The sequence below is a fragment of the Mobula birostris genome, chromosome 26 (assembly GCF_030028105.1).
Source record: "Mobula birostris isolate sMobBir1 chromosome 26, sMobBir1.hap1, whole genome shotgun sequence".
NCBI classification, from domain to species: Eukaryota; Metazoa; Chordata; class Chondrichthyes; order Myliobatiformes; family Myliobatidae; genus Mobula; species Mobula birostris.
In genome coordinates, this window is record NC_092395.1 from 5441816 (window position 1) to 5467533 (window position 25718).

Sequence of the window (25718 nt, forward strand, 5' to 3'; positions counted from 1 at the left end):
ACGCTGGAAATCTAGAGCAGCACACACAAAATGCTGGGGGGACTCAGCAGCTCAGGCAGCGTCTATGGAAAGGCAGGAACATTATTTTCGCCAATGTCCAGTAATTTCTTTTGCCCTCACTCCCTTTCCTCTTCAATTCCCCACTCTGGCCTCTTATCTCTTCTCTTCAGCTGCCTTTCACCTCTCCCTGGTGCCCCCTCTCCTTCCTTTTCTCCTATGGCCCACTCTCCTCTCCTGTCAGATTCCTTCTTCTCCGGCCCTTTACCTTTCCCACCTATCACCTTCCTTCTTACTTCATTCCCCCCCCCCCCACCCACCTGGCTTCACCTCTCACCTTCCAGCTTGTTCTCTTTCCCCTCTCCCCACCTTCCCATTCTGACATCTTCCCCCTTCCTTTCCAGTCTTGATGAAGGGCCTCTGCCTGAAACGTCGACTGTTTATTCACTTCCACAGATGCTGCCTGACCAGCTGAGTTCCTCCAGCATTTTGTGTGTGTTACTTAAAGAAACTGGCTGGACAACTCATGCTAGTATCACAAACAATACTTTTCTCTCCGATGCAGAATACTTATTATATAGAGTAATGGAGCATTACAGCATGGAAATGCGTCCTTTGGCCCATCTAGTCCATGCTGGACCGTTATTCTGCCTAGTCCCATTGACCTGCCGCTGCACCATAGCCCTCCACACCCATCCCATCCAAATATTTACCCAAGTTTCTCTTAAATGTTGCAGTTGAACCTGTATCAGAATGCAGGGGGACCTCATCAGGAGGCAGGATCTTTCGGAGGGGAACAAACAGTCGACGTTTTGGGCCAAGACCCTTCAGACATTTGGAAGGTGGATGCTTGAGGGGTGACCTGTCATGAGGGGTGTAGATTAGTGAGTGAAGTCTCCCCCTCCACCCCTCCCAAAGGAATGGGAATGAGAAACTTCAGGGCACAGGTTTAAAGTGAGAGTTGAAAGATTTAAATGGAGCCCGAGGGGCACCTCCCTCATGCAGATGGAGGGATGTATAATGGGATGAGCGGTCAGAGGAAGTAGCTGGGGCAGGTATAACATTTGAAAGGGTTTAGGTGAATGGGGGTCAGATAGGAGCACCTTAATAGATAATGTGAACCGGTGAAACTGGAGATCGAGGCCTGGAGTTCAGTGGTCACTGTATCCTGGGATCCATGCGAAGGATCGAATTGGAAATCTGGAAGTCAAACGATTGGCAGAGACTGCGAATCTCTGGGAGTCCACTGGGCCGCTCAAAGCCTGGAGCCTGCAGGCCCAAGTCGGTGTCTGCTGGTGGCCTGTCCTAGGCTTAAAGGACTATGTATACGTGTGGATGGCAGGGAAGAATGAGGCTTATTCCGGACTTCCAAAGAAACTCAAGGTCAATATCACCAGATTCATTAAAAGTATTCTACATAGTCATCTGTCTGTGAGCCAGAGAGCTTGTGTGTGCCTGCCTGAGGTGGTGGTGCATTCAATCGCACCAATCAGCCTCTCTCTGTGCTACTACTATCAGGTGCGAGGTGCAGACTGCACCCACCTCAGGGTTAAACTGGCTCAGAGACTCTGCTGTTCATGTTCTGTGTATTATTTGTTTATTTTTTATTGTTTGCACAATCTGACTTTTTCCCCGCACATTGGATGTTTGTTGGTCTTTGTTGTATGGGTTGTTTTGTGGATTCTATTAAGTTTCTTTGTTTTGTGGCTGCCTGCAAGAAGTCGAATCTCAAGGTTGTATATGGTACTCATACACTGAAAATAAATATACTTGGAACTTTGAAAGGGAAAACTCAACAGACAAAGTAAATCTGGTGCCCTATTTCCTAATATCTGCCTGCAGAGCACGGGTTCCCAACCTTTTTTTTATGCTGTGTCCAGGGTGCAACCCCCACCATGGGGCGTAGTCTCTAAAATGTTATCTCAATAAAAAAAATCAAGCTAATTTACCCAGACCAAGGGGTAAATTCAAGGTATGTACAAGAAAGAAACACACACTGTTTTTGCTGCCATTTTGCAATACTTAATTTTTAATACACATTTCTTATTGTAATTTATAGTATTTTATGTATTACACTGTAATGCTGCCGCAAAACAACAAATTTCACAACTTAGTGTTATCAAACCTGATTCTGAATTGCTAGTGGACTTGCATTTTAAGTAATTTTTTTAAAGCAACTTAGAAGCTCTGGTGTAACTTCATTTTTAGATGCTTCGCCGATTAGGATCGCCAGCCTCTAAATACCAGTTCCTCGCTGTGAATTCATAGCCAGGAGGACCGAGACCTGTGATTTGATTACTGCTCTGTGAAATCTCTTCCAGGGATTCCTACCCTGAAGAAGTTTAAATCTTTCCTTCGACAGGAGTTCAGGGAAACCCTCTCTCACTGCTCCCCCGCTGTGATCCCTGCTGCTCTCCAACTCTTTGACCATGTGCTTACCCAGACCCGCTACTACAGCCATGTATCCTTTCTGGGAACATGTCTTCACCACCAGCTTATACCACACCATTTCCAGATTCATTTCCAAGCTAACACCTTATATTCCATTTGGGTGTGTTCATCCATCTTTGTCGATGAGGACCTCGACACCATAATGATGGTGTCGAGACTAGCGCGTGATTTGGATTTAAGTGAGGGAGAGTTGCGCAGCGTCAGCCTCACTCTCTCTTCCCAATTCCCATCTGGATCCAATGGCAAGACAGAATTGAGACGGCTGGAGATGAGACTAGGCGCGGTGGGTGACTAGGACGTCTTCTATGTCTTGTCGTGCTCTACACGTTCCACGACGTTTGCAGAGACCGCCTTCTTGACTGTTGGACCTTCCATTGGTCTCATCCGCCCAATCAGCCAGAGTCTGTCTTCACATGCTGGGGTAGACAACTCCCTATCTCACCATGGGTTTGAGACCCATCGGCTACCCTCACCTGGTTTAGCCGGCTTGTCGAAGCCATAGCCCGGGGTGTGGCCGCTGTTGCATGCAAACAGTTATGGGGAGCCACAGGTGAGAGCTGAGTGCCAGGTAGGGACCAAAGGTGGACTAACCGCCTTGAAAATTCCATTTGGGTAACCTCCAACCGAGTGGCATGAAGATCGATTTCTCAAACTTCCGTAATGCCTTCCACCCCACTCTCCTATTTCACCAGTCCCCACCCCCTTTTCCCTCCCTCACCTCATCTCCTTGTCCACCCATCCCCTCCCTCTGGTGCTCCTCCCCCTTTTTCTTTCTTCCATGGCCTTCTATCTCTTTCACCAATCAACTTCCCAGCTCTGTACTTCATTCCCCCCCCCCCCGCCAAATTTCACCAATCACCTGGTGGTTCTCTCCCCTCCCCCCACCTTTTAAATCCACGCCTCAGCTTTTTTTCTCCAGTCCTGCCGAAGGGTGTCGGCCTGAAGTGTCAACTGTACTTTTCTTTTCCCCCCGTAGACACTTCCTGGTCTGCTGAGTTCCTCCAGCATTTTGTGCACACTGCTCGACATTTCCTCATAGAGAATGAAGACTAATCACCAGGGCATGCTCCCCTGCACCCTTACCTGGTACAGAATGAGTTACTGATAGTGAGAGATGATACTGCTGCAAAGTAGATAGCACGGGGTTGGCAAAGGGAGGCATCTGGGATACAAATGTGGGCGAATGAATGTGCATCTTAATTAGACCAGAAGGCTGACAAATAAATTACATCCAAACTGAGAGATTGCAAATTACAGCAGATGAAATCAACGTCAAATCAAATACTGAAAGGAAACACTGAATTTTAAATCAGGACAAAAATAAGCAAATTTTACATTGAAATTGTACATTAAAATTTCCAGCTAAAAGGGGGTTGACTGGGAGTAATTGATATTGATGAGAGGGGTACAGAGGCTGACCAAACAGATGATTTCTTGTATTGTAAGAACAGACAGCACCGCATACGTTTCAATAAATTGTATCCAAATGAAAGGCAGCATCCACCAATAAGGACCCTCATCACCCAGGACATGCCCTCTTCTCATTACTACCATCAGGGAGAAGGTACAGGAGCCTGAAGACACATGCTTAATTTTTATGAACAGTTTCTTCCCCTCCACCTCAGATTTCTAGAATGGACATTGAATTAAACCATGAACATTGCCTCACTATTTTTGCAATACTTGCTTAATTTGTTAATACTCGTTTCTTATTGTAATTTATAATTTATAGTACTTTTTTTAATGTATCACACTGTAGTGCTGCTGCACAACACTGAATTTCATGATACATGTCAGTGACATCACACTGATTCTGAACTGTGAGAGGAATTGCATTTTAAATGATGAATTTTTTGACCAAACTCAGAGGCCATGGCATAACCTTGCTGTAATATCTACAGCGTGGGCAAATTAACACCACACACATCAAATGATAAAGATGAGATTTATTTGTCACATGTACACCAAAACATACAGTGAAATGTGTTGTTTGCATCAACGGCCAACACAGTCCAAAGATGTGGTGGGGGCTACTTTATCAGTTCCTGTCAGTCACCGTATGTACAGATACTCCTGTACCCAATGTTACTTTATGAACACACAATCTATGTATATAAGCTATCAAATTTTTTAATATTGTTTTATTATTATTGCTCTTTATCTTAGTTTTTTGTGCTGCATCAGATCCAGAGAAACAATTATTTTGTTCTCCTTCACACTTGCGAAATGGAAATGACATTTAACAATCTTGGATCTAAGTGTCACCACGCTTCGAGCTCCAACATAGCATGACCACAACTCACTGACCCCAACCTGAACACCTTTGGAATGCGGGAGGAAACTGGAGCACCTACATGGTCACAGGGACAAAGTACAAATTCCTTACGGACAGTGGCGGGGATTAAACGCCGACCGCTGGTGTAGCAAAATGTTACGGTAATTGCCCACTGGTTTTACAGAAATGTTCAAGGATTATGGCCGAGGGTAAGAACTGATCCATTAGTCGATGGGTCGGTAAGTCTGCAGTAGTGTAGATAATTGGGTCGAGGAATTGTGTGAAGGCATGGCAGTGCCTCTACTTTCTTAGGAGTCTTCAGAGACTCAAGAGTGACATCTAAAACTTTAGCAAACTTTTATAGATGTGTGGTGGAGAAATTAGTGACTGGCTGAATCATGGCCCAGTATGAAAACGATAACAAGATGAGAGAACGAAGGGAAAACCTCAAGGACACGCTGATCACAAAATTATACATACACCTCTCCATGTCCTCATTTACTCACTTGTTGGCAACACGGACTGCATCATAAGCACATCGCAGATCATCCTCAGACATCTTATTTCCGTCTTTGGGTAATCCAAAGATATCGGCCATGGTAGCCTACAAACAGGAAATACTCTGTTAATTGCAGGATATGTAGGTGATAGAAAGGGACCAAGGAGGAAAGGCAATGTCTTCAGGTTAGTCTAAACTGTACAGCGTTTATTCAAACAACCCAGATCAGGGGTTCCCACCTAGCATCCACAAACCTCTTCCTTAACGGTATTAGTTCATGGCATAAAAAAGGTTGGGAACCCTTGACATAAATAAACTGAGTTTGACAGACAATACTCTCAAAAAGGAAATGACACCATTGTTTGCATCTCTTCCCTTAAAAGGGACCTGCTTAAAATGCAACTCAATTTGCGACTCACCTCAGGAGTTATCAAGATTGTTTCATGCCTTTTCCAGTACACAAGTGTAAATGCAGCACAAAAGAAACACACAGTAAGATAAAGAACAAAATAATTAAAAAACACAAAAATATAAATTCATAAGATAGCTTATATATGTAGATTGATTTTATGCTCATAAAGTGATGATAGGAACAGGAGTGTCTGTACATGAGGTGACCGACAGGAAATGATAAAGTAGTGGTGGTTGGGGGTGTGGAGGGGTGGGTTAGTGGAGGGAGGTGTTTATCGGCCTTACTGCTTGGGGAACCCAACTGTTTTCGAGTCTGGTGATGGTAGTGTGGATGCTAGGTAGCCTCCTCCCTGATGGGCATGGGACAAACAGTCCATGAGCAGGGTGGGTGGGATCCTTTATGATGTTACTGGTAAATACCAATAATTTGAAGTACTTATTCACTTGGAGTTAACGTAACATGAAGCCATCAGCTTGTTGTTCTCCCATCAAAACTTTTGTCATTGCATCTAAGAGCAACTCTGCAGCAACATATAACATAAACATGCCTCTTAACGTGCTCTTAAACGTGCCTAATTTATCCACCTCTACCACACCCATGGCAGGGTTCTGTGCATCTGCCAATCTGTATATTAAAAAAAAAACTTGCATCTGACATCTCCCTAAATATTCCTCCAATCATCCTAAAATTATGCCCCATGGCATTGGCCGTTTCACCCTGAGAAAACTGTCTCCGGTTGTCCACTCAAATGACACCTCTTATTCTATCAAGTCGCCTTTCCTTTCATCCTCCTTCACTCCAAAGAGAAAAGCCTTAGCTTGCTCAACCAATCCTCGTAGGACCTGCTCTCTGATTCAGACAGCCACCTGGTGAGAATCTTCTGCACCCTAAACCTTCCACATCCTTCCCATCATGAGGCAATGAACACAATATTGTGGTCTAACCAGCTGTTATAGAGTTGCAACATTACCTCGAGGCCCTTGAGTTCAATTCCCTTTGCATTTTAGATGGTTTGCATTTATTTTATTGGTCAATTATTAAATAGTCAGGTTAAGGTTATATTGATTGTAAATACAGTATGTGAATTGGAACTTTCATTACTGCAATCCTGCACCCGTTCTAAAGTTTTCATATCCTTCTTGTCAAAGCAAATCACTGAGGATATCTCAGAGATCAAGTAGTATACCCACCTTATTTTTCATTGCCTCAACCTTTTTTTCTGCCGTAATGAGTTGAGATTTTAGCCAAACCAGTTCCCCTTTAAGCATTTCAGCCTCTTCGGTAGCTGTTTTCAGTTGGAGAAGTAAATGACAGCTGGCATCCTTTTGATCTCTGGTCTCACTTGCAGGATGACTAACCTTTCTCAGCTGGATGAGTTGATCCTTTAGTTCCTTGTTCTCATTTTCAAGTTCTTGACACTAGCAAACATTTTAAGCACATTATTATAAAAGCTCATATTTACTCTACACCAAATATTAAAAACAAAACAAATTAACCCAACAAATGTCAGCTATCAAGATTTTATATGGAGCTTCACTGTTCACATGGAAAGGGAGACAGACTCAAAAACAGTTGCAGGTTAAATACTCAGTGGCCATGTTATTAGGTACTCCAATACCATCTGCCCATCCCCTTCAAGGTTTGACGTGCTGCACTTTCAGAGATGCTCTTTGGCACACCACTGTTGTAGCGTGTGGTTATTTGAGTTATTGTCACCTTCCTGTCAGCATGAACCAGTCTCCCCACTCACCTCTGACCTTTCTCATTAACAAGGCACAGATCTGCCACTGACTGGGCGATTTTTGGTTTTCCACACCGTTCTCTGCAAACTCTAGACACTGTTGTGCATGAAAATCCCAAGAGACCAGCAGTTTCAGAGGAACTCAAACTACCCCGTCTGGCACTGACAATCATTCCACAGTCAAGCAACACACATCAAAGTTGCTGGTGAACGCAGCAGGCCAGGTAGCATCTCTAGGAAGAGGTACAGTCGACGTTTCGGGCCGAGACCCTTCGTCAGGACTAACTGAAAGAAGAGCTAGTAAGGGATTTGAAAGTGGGAGGGGGAGGGGGAGATCCGAAATGATAGGAGAAGACAGGAGGGGGAGGGATGGAGCCAAGGGAGAAAGAAAAGGGGGAGGGGGGAAGCCCAGAGGATGGGCAAAAGGTATAGTGAGAGGGACAGAGAGAGAAAAAGGAGAGAGAGAAAAAAAGAATGTGTGTATAGAAATAAATAACGGACGGGGTACGAGGGGCAGGGTGGGACATTAGCGGAAGTTTGAGAAGTCAATGTCCATGCCATCAGGTTGGAGGCTACCCAGACAGAATATAAGGTGTTGTTCCTCCAATGAGTGTGGCTTCATCTTTACAGTAGAGGAGGCCGTGGATAGATGATCACAAAATGGTCATATCCCTTTTGCCAATCAACTGTCCAGCTCTTGGCTCCATCCCTCCCCCTCCTGTCTTCTCCTATCATTTCGGATCTCCCCCTCCCCCTCTCAAATCTCTTACTAGCTCTTCTTTCAGTTAGTCCTGACGAAGCTTCTCAGCCCGAAACGTCAACTGTACCTCTTCCTAGAGATGATGCCTGGCCTGCTGCGTTCACCAGCAACTTTTATGTCTGTTGCTTGAAATTCCAGCATCTGCAGATTTGCTCGTGACTCCACAGTCAAAGTCACTTAGATCACATTTCTTCCTCATTCTGATGTTCAGGCTAAACAACAACCAAACCACCTCCAAGTGGACCACAACCTTGTCGCAGGGTTTGTGTCTCTCAATAACCTGGAGAGCTATGTTGGTTGGAGTCAGGGCCTTGTGTTTTGCTCTTGGTAGGGTTGCCCATGCCAAACAGGTCAAAGTGCAGAGGCCAGACTAAGAGTGGTCCACTTGGTCTTCTCGGTTAGGGGTTCAGCTCAGGGTTATCAACCCTGACCGGTCAAAAAAAAAAAATTATGGGAACAGCAATGAAGAATCCTTCTATATCTGTGTGTGATGGTATGGACAGAAGAGATGAAGGATCTTCATTGTCATCCTAAACGCCAGCAGTGTAGCAAGCAGTTTAAAAAAAAACACAAATCTCTTGACCATGTCTGCATATCTTTATGCATTGAGTTGCTGCCACGATTGGCTGGTTAGATGTTTGCATTAAGGAGGTGCACCTAATAAAGTGGCCACCAAATGTGTAGGCCTTCATCGTTTACAGGCAAAGGCAGTTGAACTCAAATAATTCAATCACATTATATATTCAATCATCCTTTCCAGAGGGCACTTGAAAGTACCACTTGGTTTATTATTGTCATATGTACTGAGGTACAGTGAAAATCTTTGTTTTGCATGCCACCCATACAGATCATTTCATTACAACAGTGAATTGAGGTAGCACAGGGGAAGATAACAGAACACGGAATAAAGTGTTACAGTTGCAGAGAAAGTGCAATGAAGGCAGACAATAAGGTGCAAGATCATAGCAAGGTAGAATGAGAGGTCAAGAGTCCACCTTATTGTACTACAACAATAGTCTTGTAACAGGGGAGAAAAGCTGTCCTTGAGCCTGGTCCTATGAGCTTTCAAGCATTTGCATCTTCTGCCCAATGGGAGAGGGGAGGAGAGAAAATGTCTGGGGGTGGGGTCTTTGATTATGCTGGCAGCTTTACCAAGGCAGTGAGAAGTGGGGACAGAGCTCAAGAGTTGTGTTTTGTTGGCATAGATTGAAGGCCAATAACAACTGAATTGACTTTATTCCTTACATCCTTCATACACGAGTAAAAATCTTTACGTTACGTCTCTGTCTAAATGTGCAATTTATAGTAATTTATAATAAATAGTATGTACAACAGGATAGTCAATGTAACAAAGAAATACGGTTGTGTCAGCATGAATTAATCAGTCTGATGGCCTAGTGGAAGAAGCTGTCCCGGAGCCTGGTGGTCCTGGATTTTATGATGCAGTACCATTTCCCGGATGGTAGCAGCTGGATTAGTTTGTGGTTGGGGTGACTTGAGTCCCCAGTGATCCTTCAGGCCCTTTTTACACACCTGTCTTTGTAAATGTCCTGAGTGGTGGGAAGTTCACATCTACAGATGTGCTGGAATTGGTTTATTATTGTCACGTGCTGAGATAGTGTGAAAAATACACCTTGCATCCTGTTCATACACACTGGGACATAATTAGTGGGATACTGCAAGGATCAGCACTTGGCCCTCAGTTATTTTTAACTTTAATTAATGACTTAAGGAAACTGGTTTATTATCACATGTACCGAGATACAGTGAAAATCTCACCTTGCCTACTGTTCATACGGATCAGTCATTACCCAGTGCATTGAGGTAGAACAAGGCAAATCAATAATAATGCAGAAAGAGTATAACAGCTACAGGTGGAATGCAAGGTCTTGAAGCTTGGCAACAAGTTGGTGGGAGACCTGCTGCGATGGGGATAACATGGTCTCTACATAGAAAAGAAACATAGAAAACCTACAGGACCTTCGGCCCACAAAGTTGTGCTGAACATGTCACCACCTTAGAAATTACTAGGCTTACCCATAGCCCTCTATTTTTCCAAGCTCCATGTACCTATCCAGAAGTCTCTTAAAAGAACCTATCATCTCAGCCTCCACCACCATTGCTGGCAGCCCATTCCACACACTCACCACTCTCTGAGTAAAACGCTTACCCCTGACATCTCCTCTGTACCTACTCCCCAGCACCTTAAACCTGTGTCCTCTTGTGGCAATTATTTCAGCCCTGGGAAAAAGCTTCTGACTATCCACACAATCAATGCCTCTCATCTTATACACTTCTATCAGGTCACCTCTCATCCTCCGTTGCTCCAAGGAAAAAAGGCCAAGTTCATTCAACCTGTTTTCATAAAACACGCTCCCCAGTCCAGGTAACATCCTTGTAAATCTCCTCTGCACCCTTTCTATGGCTTCCACATCCTTCCTGTAGTGAGGCGACCAGAATTGAGCACGTACTCCAAGTGGGGTCTGACCAGAGTCCTATAAAGCTGCAACATTACCTCTCGGTTCCTAACTTCAATTTCATGATTAATGAAGGCCAATACACCGTATGCCTTCTTAACCACAGAGTCAACCTGCACAGCTGCTTTGAGTGTCCTATGGACTCAGACCCCAAGATCCCTCTGATCCTCCACACTGCCAAGGGTCTTACCATTAATACTATATTCTGCCATCATATTTGACCTACCAAAATGAACCACCTCACACTTATCTGGGTTGAACTCCATCTGCCACTTCTCAGCCTAGTTTTGCATCCTATCGATGTCCCGCTGTAAACTCTGACAGCCCTCCACACTATCCACAACACCTCCAACCTTTGTGTCGTCAGCAAACCTACTAACCCATCCCCCCACTTCCTCATCCAGGTCATTCATAAAAAATCACAAAGAGTAAGGGTCCTAGAACCGATCCCTGAGGCACACCACTTGTCACCGACCTCCATGCAGAATATGACCCGTCTACAACCACTCTTTCCTTTCTGTGGGCAAGCCAGTTCTGGATCCACAAAGCAACGTCCCCTTGGGTCCCATGCCTCCTTACTTTCTCAATAAGCCTTGCATGAGGCACCCTATCAAATGCCTTGCTGAAATCCATATACACTACATCTACTGTTCAACCTTCATCAATGTGTTTAGTCACATCCTCAAAAAAATTCAATCAGGCTCGTAAGGCACGACCTGCTCTTGACAAAGCCATGCTGACTATTCCTAATCATATTATGCCTCTCCAAATGTTCATATATCCTGCCTCTCAGGATCTTCTCCATCAACTTACCAACCACTGAAGTAAGACTCACTGGTCTATAATTTCCAGGGTTATCTCTACTCCCTTTCTTGAATAAAGGAACAACATCTGCGACCCTCCAACCCTCCGGAACCTCTCCCGTCCCCATTGATGATTCAAAGATCATCCGCCAGAGGATCAGCAATCTCCTCCCTCGCCTCCAACATTAGCCTGGGGTACATCTCATCCGGTCCCGGCAACTTATCCAACTTGATGCTTTCCAAAAGCTCCAGCACATCCTCTTTCTTAATATCTACATGCCCAAGCTTTTTAGTCCACTGTAAGTCATCACTACAATCACCAAGATCCTTTTCCATAGTGAATACTGAAGTATTCATTAAGTACCTCTGCTATTTCCTTCAGTTCCATACACACTTTTCCACTGTCACACTTGATAGGTCCTATTCTTTCACGTCTTATCCTCTTGCTCTTCACATACTTGTAGAATGCCTTGGGGTTTTCCTTAATCCTGCCCACCAAGGCCTTCTCATGACCCCTTCTGGCTCTCCTAATTTCCTTTTTAAGTTCCTTCTTGTTAGCCTTATAATCTTCTAGATCTCTAACATTACCTAGCTCTCTGAACCTTTTGTAAGCTTTTCTTCTTGACTAGATTTACTATAGCCTTTGTACACTACGGTTCCTGTACCCTACCATAACTTCCCTGTCTCATTGGAATGTACCTGTGCAGAACTCCACACAAATATCCCCTGAACATTTGCCACATTTCTTTGGTACTTTTCCCTGAGAACATCTGTTCCCAATTTAAGCTTCCAAGTTCCTGCCTGATAGCCTCAGAATTCCCCTTACTCCAATTAAATGCTTTTCTAACTTGTCTAATCCTATCTCTCTCCAATGCTATTGTAAAGGAGATAGAATTATGATCACTATCTCCAAAATGTTCTCCCACTGAGAGATCTGACACCTGACCAGGTTCATTTCCCAATACGAAATCAAGTACTCTCTTCCTCTTGTAGGCTTATCTACATATTGTGTCAAGAAACCTTCCTGAACATACCTAACAAACTTCACCCCATCTAAACCCCTCGCTCTAGGAAGATGCCAATCGATATTTGGGAAATTAAAATCTCCCATCACGACAACTCTGTTATTATTACACCTTTCCAGTATCTGTTTCCCTATCTGTTCCTCGATATCCCTGTTACTATTGGGCGGCCTATAAAAAAACCCCCAGAAAATTTATTGACCCCTTCCTGTTCCTAACCTCCACCCACAGAGACTCCATAGACAATACCTCCATGGCGTCCACCTTTTCTGCAGCCGTAACACTATCCTTGATCAACAGTGCCATGCCCCCACCTCTTTTGCCTCCCTCCCTGTCCTTTCTGAAACATCTAAAACCCAGCACTTGAAGTAACCATTCCTGTCCCTGAGCCATCCAAGTCTCTGTAATAGCTCCAAGTACTGATCCACGCTCTAAGCTCATCTGCTTTGTTCACAATACTCCTTGCGTTAAAATACACATCTCAAACCGTCCATCTGAGCGCATCCCTTCTCTATCACCTGCCTATCCTCCCTCTCGCACTGTCTCCAAGCTTTCTCTATTTGTGAGCCAACTGCCTCTTCCCCAGTCTCTTCAGTTTAGTTCCCGCCCCCCAACAATTCTAGTTTAAACTCTCCCCAGTAGCCTTAGCAAACCTCCCCGCCAGGATATCGGTCCCCCTCAGATTCAAGTGCAACGCGTCCGTTTTGTACAGGTCACACCTGCCCCAAAAGAGGTCCCAATGATCCAGAAATCTGAATCCCTGCCCCCTGCTCCAATCCCTCAGCCACGCATTTATCCTCCACCTCACTCTATTCCTATACTCACTGTCACGTGGCACAGGCAGTAATCCTGAGATTACTACCTTTGCAATCCTGTTTCTCAACTTCCTTCCTAACTCCCTGTAGTCTTTTTTCAGGACCTCTTCCCTTTTCCTACCTATGTCATTGGTACCAATATGTACCACGGCCTCTGGCTGTTCTCCCTCCCACTGCAGGATATCTTGGACGCGATCTGAAACATCCCGGACCCTGGCACCTGGGAGGCAAACTGCCATCCGAGTTTCTTTCCTGTGTCCACAGAATCACCTGTCTGACCCTCTAACTATAGAGCCCCCTATCACTACTGCCTTCCTCTTCCTTTCCCCACCCTTCTGCAGCCAGATCTGGAGAAACAGTGTGCAGATAAAAAATTAGCAAGTGGAGATTAACGTCGGAAAATCCTGAATGTCAATAACAGGAATCAAAAGGTGGACGGGAGGCACCTACAGCTGAACGGAGGACAGAAGTCACCTGCCGGTGAACAGAGGAAGGAATGTCATGTCCTTACAGCAAGGCAACACATTACCAGCCAACTGCAGCTACCTGTTGGGAAGGTAATTGGCCCTTACCCCACAGGGTTAGAGGTTACAAAGAGACAATTATAGTCATCATTGGGCAGGACGCTGGCTAAGCAAACCTGAGGTCGAGTGCAGGGTTTTGGTCCCATCGGCTTACAAATAGAATTGGTTTACAATTGTGACACAGACAAAATTCTTGAGAAACTCAGCAGGTCAGGCAGCATCTTTGGAAAGGAATAAGCAGTCGATGTTTCGGGCGGAGACCCTTCACCTGTTCTGGAAAGGGAGGGAGAAGAAGCCAGATTAAGAAGGTGGGGGAAGAGAAAGGGGAGCTGATAGGTGGAAATGGTAAAAGGCTGAAGGAGGAACAATAGGAGAGCCGAGTGGACCATGGGAGAGAGGGAAGGAGGGTTGGCACCGGGGGTGGTGACAGGCAGGTAAGGACAGAACAGTTGCAGCATCTGCAGAATCACTTGTGTTTATGGCTTATCATTGTTACAGAAGCTTGTCTCGCGTACTGCTTAGACAGGTCAAACTACACAGCGCAATGAAATAGAACAAGGTAGAACAACAGCAATGCAGAATGAAGTTTAACACCTACAGAGAAAGTGCAGTGCAGGTAGACAAGAACATTTTAAAGAGAGATTATGAGGTCATGAGTCAATTTTTATCGTACTAGGGAACCATTCAATAGTCATAACAGTGGGATATTAAACCCTCTCTTCTCCCCTGCCCATTTCCACTCCACCACCTTCTTCCAAGGTCCACAGTCCCCTCCTATCAGATTCCTCCTTCTTTAGCCCTTTACCTCCTCCACCTATCACATCCCAGCATCTTCCTTCATCCCCATTTCCCCCAACCCCTCTCAACCATCACCTGCCAGCTTGTACTCCTCTCCCTCTCCCCCACCTTCTTATTCTGGCTTTTGCCCCCCTTTCTTTTCAGCCCTGATGAAGAGTCTCAGCCCCAAGCATTGACTGTTTATTCCCCGCCATAGATGCAGCCTGACCTACTGAGTTCCTCCAGCATTGACAGCGTGAGGGAATGTGTGAGAGTATGATGCTCAGCATTCCCAGCATCTGATGAATCTCTTCCTTAAGACCATAAGGTACAGGAGCAGAATTAGGCCATTTGGCCCATTGAGTCTGCCCAACTATTTCATCACGCTGATCCAATTGTCCTCTCAGTCCCAGTCTCCTGCCTTCTCCCCGTATCCCTTCATGTCCTGACATGAATCCATCAACCTCCATCTTAAATGCACCCAATGACTTGGCCTCCATAGCTGACTATAGCAACAAATTCCACAGATTCTCCACCATCTGGCTAAAGAAGGTCCTCCTTATCTCCATCCTATCTGGATGTCCCTCTATTTTGAGGCTGTGTCCTCTGGTCTTAGACTCTCCCACCATAGGAAACATCCTGTCCACATCCACTCTATTGAGGTTTTTCAATATTCAATAGGTCTCTTCAATGAGGTCACCCCTCATCCTTCTAAATTCCAGTGAGTAGAGGTCCAGAGCCAACAAACACTCCTCATATGATAAGCCCGTCATTCCTGGAAACATTTTCATGAACCACCTTTGAACCCCTCCACTGTCAGCACATCCTTTGTCAGATACACACTCCACATTGAGGAGTTGGAGCTGGATGAACTCTGGATCATTCGAGAGGCTGAAGGGGTAATAGTTAGGATTTATAGAGGGGTAGTTCACCCAAAGTGCAGGACACAGGAGACTGGGTGACAGCCAGGAAGGGGAAAGGGGTTAAGGAGCCAGTGCAGAGTACCCCTGTGGCCATCCCCCTCAACAACAGGTGTATCACTTTGGATAGCGATGGAGGAGGGAAAATAACCTGACAGAGGAAAGTCACAGTGGTCGGGTCTCTGGTACGGAGTCTGGCTCTGTGATGCAGAAGGGAAGGGGTAAGAAGAGGCATGCTGTGGTGGTAGGAGCTTCGTTAGTTAGTGGAACAGACAGGAGGTTCCGTGAGTGAGAATGAGATTCCCGGATGGTATGTTGCCTCCCAGGTGTCAGGATCCAGGGCATCTTGGATCAAGTCCTCAGCATTCTGGAGTGGGAAGGTGAACAGCCAGAGGTCACGATCCATGTAGGTACCAATTTCATGAGTGGGATAAATGACTAGGCTCTGTATAGGGAGTACAGGAAGTTAGGTGCTAAATTAAAGGGCAGGACTTCCAGATTTGCGATCTCAAGATTGCTACCTGTGCTACATGCTCGTGAGGCTAGAACTAGGGAGATTATGCTGTTTAATACGTGGCTAAGTAGTTGGCATAGGAGGGAGGGCATAAGGTTTTTGGATCATTGGGCTCTGTTCCAGGGAAGGTGGGACCTCTACAGAAGGGATAGTTTCCACTTGAGCTGGAGGGGGACTAATATCCCAACAGGAGTATTTGCTAATGCTGCAAAGTGGGGTTTAAACTAAAAGTATTGTAGGAAAGGTGGGTGATAGTGTTGAAGAAGAGGTAGCTGGTTGAGAAGCAGAGACAGTGTGTAGTGAGCAGAGGCAGGGCAAAATTGAAGTCAACAGAATGAGCTGCAACGTAGAAGGTGAACAAAATTGAGAAGGGTTATATATAGGACTGAAGGTGTTATGTTTGAATGCACACAGTATACAGAATAAGGTGGATGAACTTGTAGCTCAGTTGCAGATTGGCAGCTATGATGTTGTAGGCATCATGGAATCATGACTGAAAGAAGATTATAACTGGGAGCTCAATGTCCAAGGATACACATTGTATCAAAAGGACAAGCAGGAAAGGCAGAGGGGGCGGTGTTGCTCTGTTGGTAAAAAATTAAATCAAATCATTAGACATAGAGGTGACATAGGGTTGGAAGGTGTTGAATTATTGTGGTTAGAGCCATAGAACTGCAAGGGTAAAAAGACCCTGATGGGAGTTGTATACAGACTCCCAAACAGTATTAAGGATATGACCTACAAATTACAATGGGAGATAGAAAATGCATGCCAAAATGGCAATGTTACAATAGTCATGGGGGACCTCAATATACAGGTAGATTGGGAAAAATCAGGTTGGAGCTGGATTCCAGGAGGGGGTATTTCTAGAGTGCCTATGAGATGGTTTTTTAGAGCAGCTCGTGATTGAGTCCACAAGGGGATCATCTATTCTGGAATGGGTGTTGTGCAATGAACTAGGATTGATTAGAAAGCTTAAGGTAAAAGAACCCTTGGCGGCAAGTGATCATAATATGATCAAGTTCACCACGAAATTTGAGAAGAAGATAAAGTCAGATGTATCAGTATTACAGTGGAGTAAAGGGAATTACGAGACATGATAGGGAAACTGGCCAGAATTGATTGGAAAAGAACACTGGCAGGGATGATGGCAGAGCAGTAATGGTTGGAATTTCTGGAAGCAAAATGGAAGGCACAGGATATATACACCCCAAAGAGGAAGGAAGTATTCTAAAGGAAAGATGACACAACCATGGCTGACAAGAGAAGTCTAATCTGATATAAAAGCCAAAGAGAGGGCATATAATAGAGCAAAGATTAGTGCAAAACTAGAGGTTTGGGAAGCTTTTAAAAACCAACAGAAGGCAAATGAAGTCATTTAAGAAGTTAAGATGGAATACAAAAGTAAGCTAGCCAATAATATTAGAGGATACCAAAATTTATTCAGATACACAAAGCATGTAAGAGAGGCAAGAATGGATATTAGACCACTAGAAAATAATGCTGAGAGGTAATGGGAGACAAGGAAAAGGTGGACGAACTGAATAAGTATTTTGCATCAGTCTTCACTATGGAAGATATTAGCAGTATGGTGAAAGTTTCAGGTGTCAGGGGTCATGAAGTGTGTGAAGTTATTACTGGAGAGAAGGTTCTTTGTAAACTGAAAGCTCTGAAGATAGACAAGTCACCTGGACCAGATGGTGTACAACCCAGAGTTCTGAAAGAGGTGGCTGAGGAGATTGTGGAGGCATTAGTAATGATCTTTCAAGAATCACTAGATTCTGGATTGGTTCTGGAAGACTAGAAAATGTCACTCCAAGAAGGGAGAGGGGCAGAAGAATGGAAACTATAGGCCAGTTAGTCTGACCTCAGTAGCTGGGAAGATGTTGGAGTTGATTATTAAGGATGAGGTGTCAGGGTACTTAGAGGCACATGATAAAATAAGTCATGGTCAGCATGGTTTCCTCAAGGGAAAATCTTGCCTGACAAATCTGTTGGAATTCTTTGAAGAAATAACAAGCAGGACAGACAAAGGAGAATCGGTTTATGTTGTGTACTTGGATTTTCAGAAGGCCTTTGGCAAGTTGCTACACATGAGGCTGCACAACAAGCTACAAGCCCATGATATTACAGGAAAGATTCTCGCATGGATAAAGCAGTGGCTGATTGGCAGGAGGCAGAGTGGGAATAAAGGGAGCCTTTTCTGACCGGCTCCCAGTGACTAGTGGTGTTCCAAAGGGGTCTGTTTTGGAACCAATTATTTTTACATTATTTGTCAATGATTTGGATAATGAAATTGATAGCTTTCTTGCAAAGTTTGCAGACAATATGAAAATAGGTGGAGGGGCAGGTAGTTATGAGGAAGTAGAGAGGCTACAGCAGGATTTGGACAGGTTAGGGGGATGGGCAAAGAAATGGCAGGTGGAATTCAGAATGGGGAAGTGCATGGTCATGCACTTTGGTATAAGGTTGACTATTCTCTAAATAGAGAGAAAATACCAAAAAACGGAGGTGCAAAATGACTTGGAAGACCTTGTACAGGGTTCCCTAGAGGTTAGTTTGCAAGTTGAGTCTGTGATGAGGAAGGCAAATGCAAAATTAGCATTCATTTCAAGAGGACTAGAATATAACAGCAAGGATGTAATGTTGAGTCTTTATAAAGCACTGGTGAGGCCTCACTTGGAGTATTCTGAACAGTTTTGGGCCCTTAAGGATGTGCTGTAACTGGAGAGGGTTCAAAGGAGGTTCACGAAAATAACTTCAGGATTGAATGGCTAGTCACGTGAAGAGTGCCTGATGACTCTGGGCCTGTACTCACTAGAATTCAGAAGAATGAGAGCTGATCTCTTTGAAACCTATTGAATGGTGAACGACCTTGATAGAGTGGATATGGAGAGGACGTTTCCTATGGTGGGACAGTCTAAGACATAGGGCACAGCCTTAGAATAGAGGGGTGTCCTTATAGATCGGAGATGAGGTAGAATTTCTTTAGCCAGGGAGTGGTGAATCTATGGAATTCTTTGCCACAGGCAGCTGTAGAGGCCAAGTCTTTATGTATATTTAAGGCAGAGGTTGATAGATTCTTGATTGGTCAGGGCATGAAGGGACACAGGGAGAAGGCAGGAGATTGGGGCTGAGAGGAAAATTGGATAAGCCACGATGAAATGCCAGAGTAGACTCAATGGGCTGAATGGCCTAATTCTGCTCCTATACCTTATGCTCCTATGTTCCATATTCTGACCTTCTCAAAATCATTTTTACACCTGGTCAATTATAAAAATCTAAAAATTCACAGTACCTTTATTGACATTTATATTGCAAGTGGCCAACAGGTCTTTGAACAGTCAAACTAATTGCAGATACGGAGTGCCATGGTAACGTAGGGACCTTCGTGACACTGCAGCTTGGGAAGTACAGAGCTTAATTCCGGTGCTGTCTGTAAGGAGTCTGTTCTTTGACCCCACGGAACGAGTGGGGCTTCCTCTGGGTGCTCTGGTTTCCTACCTCAACCCAAAGATGAACCAGGTAGGTTAACTGGTCATTGGAAACAGCCTCATGGCTAGGTAAGGGTTAATCAGGTTTGTCTGGGGTTGCTGGGACAGCGTGGCTCAAAGTGTCGGAAGGCCCTACTCTGCGTGATAATCACTGAAATAAAACAAAATAAAAATTCACAATACCTTAGCACTTATTTCTGAAGTATCTGTATTTCTCATTTCATTCATCTGTTTTTAAAAAAAGCAAATAAATCACAATTAATTACACACAAAGTAACTTGGTTTAAAATATAGCATCGATTTGACCGAGAGCAGGGACTAGCAATTGGATGGAGACAACCTGCCTCCAGAAATGTAGACGTTCCATCAATCTACAACAATAAATACAGGATGTCGACTCAAAAACTGGCTTCATTCCAAAACCCCAGGGTGCCTGGAGAGAACTGAAAGCACTAAACACACTCAAAATGCTGGAGGATCTCAGCAGGCCAGGCTGTATTTATGGGGAACAGTAAACAGTCAATGTTTCTGGCCAAGACCCTTCACCAGGAAATTATTTAGGATGGTAGCATGGTGGTTAGCACAACACTTTACAGCGTAGGCAACCGGGGTTCAAATCCTCACCTTGGTCCTGTAAGGAATCTGTACTTTCTCCCCACGTCTGTGTGGGGTTCCTCCCACAGTCCAAAGACGTACCAATTGGTCATTGTAAATTGCCCAGTGATTAGGGTAGGGTTCAACGAGGAGAATGCTGGGCAGTGCAGATCAAAGAGCCAGAAGGGGCTATTCCAAGCTGTATAATAAAGGACATGGGCATGTTTGGGAAGCCGGGAGTTTATCACTTGTCCCCAAATACCAATTGCCCTACTGAGTCACTTCAGAGTGTTGATGAGTCAAACCGATTATTGTTTCCAGGGTCAGATAGATCAGATTTCTTCCTCCAAGGGCACAAGTGAATTGGATAGGATTTTACACATTATGGGTGCCAAGCACTGGCCAATTGGGCCAGCTTAGGTCATTTTCAAACTCTCTACAACTCGGGTTCTCACTATTTATTACTTATTATTATTTATTTTCTATTTGCACAGACCATCTTTTGGACATTGGTTGTTTGTCAGTCCTTGTAAGTAGTTTTTCACTGATTCGATTATACTTGTTTGTTTTACTGTGAATGCCTGCAAGAAAATGAATCTTGAGGTAGTGTAGTGGATTCTGGTTAATTGGACAGCATCAGGACCAGTATATTTTTTCCCAATTAAGCGGCTGCCCCAATTAGCCAAAATTTCATGGAAATAGTATAAAAAAGACAAACTACTGAAAAACAAATTATGAATTTAAACAAAATACAAAATGAATTAGAACACAACCAATACCACTACAGTATTATAAAACTATTTGTTCCTAATAGTTATCAATGGAGGAATTCATCCAGTGTATGCTGCCGTGTTTTTTCGATTGACTGTAAATGAACTAAATCAGCACAGACACTTCATGCAGACAATGGACTGCATTCATACAAAACTTTCAACGATTACATCCTTCAAATCATTTCCATTGTAACGTTCAAGATGATTGTTGAGGCCTTCAAATCCTTTACAGCTCCTAATGCGTTGAAGTGGTAAAATTGTTTCATTGTCCCTCGCAGCCATTTCTGACATCTCCAAGCCAGGATGCTTGAAACTGCAGTGCGCAGAACAGTTCTGAATTGTCTTACTGCTATTTCTCGCCAACTGTCAGTGACAAAAAAACGTTGCTTTCTGAAGACATACGCAACTGATGCTACTTAAAAACGGTTTGCTTTAAGCATGGTTAGTGTCTAACAGCCACAACGAGTACATGTGACCAGCATTAGTTAGAAACTTTTCAGCAAATCTCCTGTGCCAATTAAGTGGCGTGGAGTCCCAAATAAATGAAGGGAATCCGGACTGTTATCTCAAATAGTTTTTGTTGTTTTAGGGTTGTTCCACATAACTGGCTCCCAATTAACCAGAATCCATTCTATTCGGTGACATATATGTACCAAATATACTTTAAACTTTAGATGGGCATTGTGGTTGGCATAGAAGAGTTGAGTTAAAGACCTTGTTTACATGCTATACTAAAGCAAGACTCTCAGCAGCATTGTTGATGGCTTGCTGTAGAGGTTTTTTTTAAAACTTGGAGCATGAGCTATGAGCATGCTATATTGCCATTAGAAGCATGGTAGCACTTGCAGGCCACCCAGCATAATTCTCGCTGATTTGACTTGACACAAGTAAATCTAAACTTTTTTACTTTACAAAATAAGTAAACTTTACAAAATTACAATAATCAGCTACTGCAGGGACTCCTTAATTTCATTAGGCAGAATTCACCCAGACTGTTAAGGGTCAAGTTCGCCAAGTATGTTACGTGTTATGTTGTACATTATTACATTTTGGGGGTGAGGGGGGTTTTCTGATACATATACAACATCGCTATTTGTGTGTGGGGCAAATAAAGTGTATGTTAGAAGTAATTACACTCGTGTCGATATTTGTTGACACTCCTACTCTACTATTATAATCAAGAAATTCTGTTAATCAGTTGACTTGCCAGGTTTTCAACTATTTTCTTTTCAACATAACCACTTCTCTCTTGCCTGGTTCCAAAAAAAAGTGTTCGATCTATTTCTTTCCAGAAATGCTACCTGACCTCATGAATGTTCCCAGCATTTTCTGTTTTTATTCCTTCCGGGACAGGCCGGCCACCAATCACCTCCCATCAGATAGGCAAACCATCCAAGACTACACTGTTGAACTTTGACTAGGGTTGGGCATTTAGTACTGCACTGGGGGAACCCTGCTCCCATAAGATTTAACAGCTAGTAAACAACTTCCACTGTTATGCTAGCTGTTAAAACTAATAGGCTTAAAGATATCTCTAAATATCTGACATTCAGAAATATGGAAACTTATTTTACTTTTTTTTTAGTTATAGCACTAAATGTTAACATTAATTTTAATAATAATTTAAATTTGAATATTTTTTGAAAATATTAAACACTAAATCACTTAAAGTCCAATGTCATTACAACTCAAAATGCAATTAAAAATTAGGGACTTATCATCTCAAAACTGTCACCTGCTGCCTACCTATGGGACCATTTGGATTAAGTCGCATTTACCCCCCTTTTACATGGAGAGAGGTAGGTTAGGAAACTTCATACACATCCCTAATCCCATTGAAATTATAAATCATTTGCCATGGCTATCGGAATGAAGGCGAACTTACTTGAAAATATTTTCAGTCAGCAGACTAAAGTAAAAATTACCTTCATAAAGGTCATTTCATCCTTCAGATTTTCATAGCGTTGTTCAAGGCGGGCGAATTCTCTCAAGAGGCTCTGGTAGTGGAGTCGTTCCTCCTCATATTCAGCCTGTAATTGGCGACTCTTTGATGCCACCTTGAGGGAAACTTGTTCTTGCATGCAAAAGTGAAAAGGTAAAAGTTTACTATGGATTCTCAGCTGATTGATATTGGTTTATTACTGTCACGTACCAAGATACAGTGAAAAGCTGGTCTTGCATATTCTTTATACTGATCAGATTATTGCACCGTAGTGAGGTAAAATAACAGAATGCAGAATAAAGTGGCACAATTACAGAGAAAGTGCAAGATTCAAGTTTATTTATCATGTGTACAATGAAAAATTAAGTAAAATGTGTCACTTGTGTTAACAACAAACATACCCGAGGGTGTGCTAGGACGTATTGGTTGTGGCCTGCAAGAGTCACCACACATCCTGGCACCAACATACCATGCCCAAAATGCTCTGCAGAACAGCACAGAACAAAACAAAATAAAGCAAACACACACACAGTCCAACTGCAGGACAAGACAGGCCTCCATTCTCCAGCAGTTCATTTAACAGTGCATTACACTAGAGTTAGGTAAAACAATAACAAAATGCAGAATAAAATGTAAACACTACTGGAAAAAGTGTAGTGCAGGTAAATAAACTGCATAATGAGGTAGATTGTGAGGCCAAGAGTCCGTCTTATCGTAGAAGAGTCTGATAATGACGAGGTAGAAGCTGCCCTTGTGACTGGTGGTCCATGCTTTTCAACTTTTGTATCTTCTACCCAATGGGGGAGGAGAGGAGAGAATCCTCGGGGTGGGTGGGGAGTTTGACTGTGCTGATTGCTTTACTGAGGCAGTGAGAAGTACAAACAGGGTCCAGGGAGGGGAGGCTGGATCCTGTGATATTCCACAATGCTCTAAACACACAATAACTCTGCAGATGCCGGAAATCCAGAACAACACACACAAAATGCCGGAGGAACTCAGCAGGTCAGGCAGCATGTATAGAGGGAAATAAACAGTCGACGTTTCTGGTCAAAACCATTTATCAGGACTAGAGGGGAAGGAGGAAGAGCCTGAATAAGAAAGTGGGGAACAGTGGGGAAGAAAAAAAAGAGGAAGGAATGTGATAGGTGAAACCAGGAGAGGGGGGAGGAACACACACAAAATGCTGGAGGAACTCAGCAGACCTGGCAGCATCTATAGAAAAGAAATACTGTTAATGTTTTGGGCCGAAATCCTTCAGCAGGACTGGAGAAGAAAAGTTGACCAGTAGATTTGAAAGGTGGGGGGAAGGGAGAGAGGAACGTCAGGCAATAGGTGAAACGTGGAGGGGGGAGGATGAAGCAAGGAGCTAGGAAGTTGATTGGAGAAAGAGATCAAAGGCCACGGAAGAAAAAAGGGGGGGAGGGGGAGGAGCACCAGAGGAAGGTGGGTGGGGGAGGAAGGGGATAGAGTGAGAAGCTGGGAGGTGATTTGTGAAACAGGCTGACAGCAGAGACATGTTCCCAGGAAGGACACTTGTCTGTCAGTGAGTCTGGGAAAGCACATGGACAAAGGATCAGAGAGCAGCAGAGATCACAGACAGGAAGCAGTGAGAAGTTTGCACACTAGATGTTGAAACATGATGGGCTCAAAGTGAAAATGTTCAATCAATCTCTCTTCAATATTGGAAGTTCTCAGCTGCTTGCTACAATTGACGTTCAAATAAAAACTATAACACTATTACTGCTAGTTTCTTATGCCTGCTCTGCCAGTCAATAAGACAGATTAACTTGTTTTGCAGGACCTCATGTGGAAGAACCACATCTCCTTCATTAACAAAAGGCCATGGCAGAAGGTAAAATTCCATCTTTCCCAGAGCATCCTGGTGCAATTCTACACTGGCATCACAGAGAGCATCCTCACATCAGCCATTACCATCTGTACAGGCCTTCACAGTTCACAGGAAAAGGTGGTCAAGCTCAGCTGGTTCACCCTTTCCAGAGTGAATTTGAAAGTGCCGCAAGGCCAATTAATTGGTTTATTATTGTCACATTCCTTGTACAGAGAATATTCCTGTTTGTGCGTCACACATACAAATCATTTCATTGCATTGAGGTAGAACCAGGATGTACAATTTCAGAATGCAGAATAAAGTGTTACAGTTACATAGAAAGTGCAGTGCAGGCACACAATAAGGTGCAAGGCCATAAGGTAGATGGTGCTGTCAGCAGTTCATCTTACTGTATTAGACAAGCATTCAATGGTCTTTTAACATAGGATAGAAACTGTCCTTTAGCCTGGTGCCATGTGGTTTTTATCTTCTGCTCAATGGTGGGGGGAGAGAATGTCTGAGGTGGGTGGGGGGTCTTTGATCACATTGATTGCTTTACTGAGGCAGTGGAAATTGTAGACATGCAAACTCCACACAGACAGCATCAGAGGTCAGGATCAAACCTAGATCCCAAGTTGAGGCAGCACCTTTAACATCTTTGTCAATGAACTGTCTGGTATTAAATTCACTTCCATTAACTCTAAATGAAACTTTTTTTGAAAGACTGAGAATAATGATCAATATCAGTGTAAAGCCAAACTCATTTACTTAGAGATACAGTGTGGAACAGGGCCTTCCAGCACCACAAGCCACATCGCCCAGTAACCTACTGATTCAACACGAGACTAATCACGGTACAATTTACAATGAACAATTAACCCACTAACCAGTGTGTCTTTGGACTGTGGGAGGAAACTGGAGCACCCAGAGGAAACACACACATTCCAAAGGGAGAAGGTACAGACTCCTTACAGAAGATGCCAGATTGAACTCCAAACGCCGATGTCCTGAGGTGTAATAGTGTCACACTAACCATTACGCTACGCTTTAGCTGGGAAGAGAAGGGGTAAGAGGGGAGCCAGAGTAGGGAATGAATAAAG

General features: G+C 43.8%; 1 protein-coding gene across 3 annotated transcripts in view; it reads right to left on the bottom strand.

Moving 5' to 3' along the window:
- LOC140188342 (unconventional myosin-Vb-like) overlaps positions 1–25718 on the bottom strand; it is a 166976-nt gene that overhangs the window by 41571 nt on the left and 99687 nt on the right. For 2 of the 3 annotated variants that reach the window (XM_072244508.1, XM_072244506.1), the window contains 4 exons: positions 22774–22922; positions 19665–19709; positions 6825–7052; positions 5230–5327 (listed from right to left, as the gene is read on the bottom strand). In XM_072244508.1, the coding sequence (XP_072100609.1) occupies positions 5230–5327; positions 6825–7052; positions 19665–19709; positions 22774–22922 (520 nt within the window). The remainder of the gene's footprint in view (positions 1–5229; positions 5328–6824; positions 7053–19664; positions 19710–22773; positions 22923–25718) is intronic. The other variant, XM_072244507.1, reaches the window with a different exon arrangement.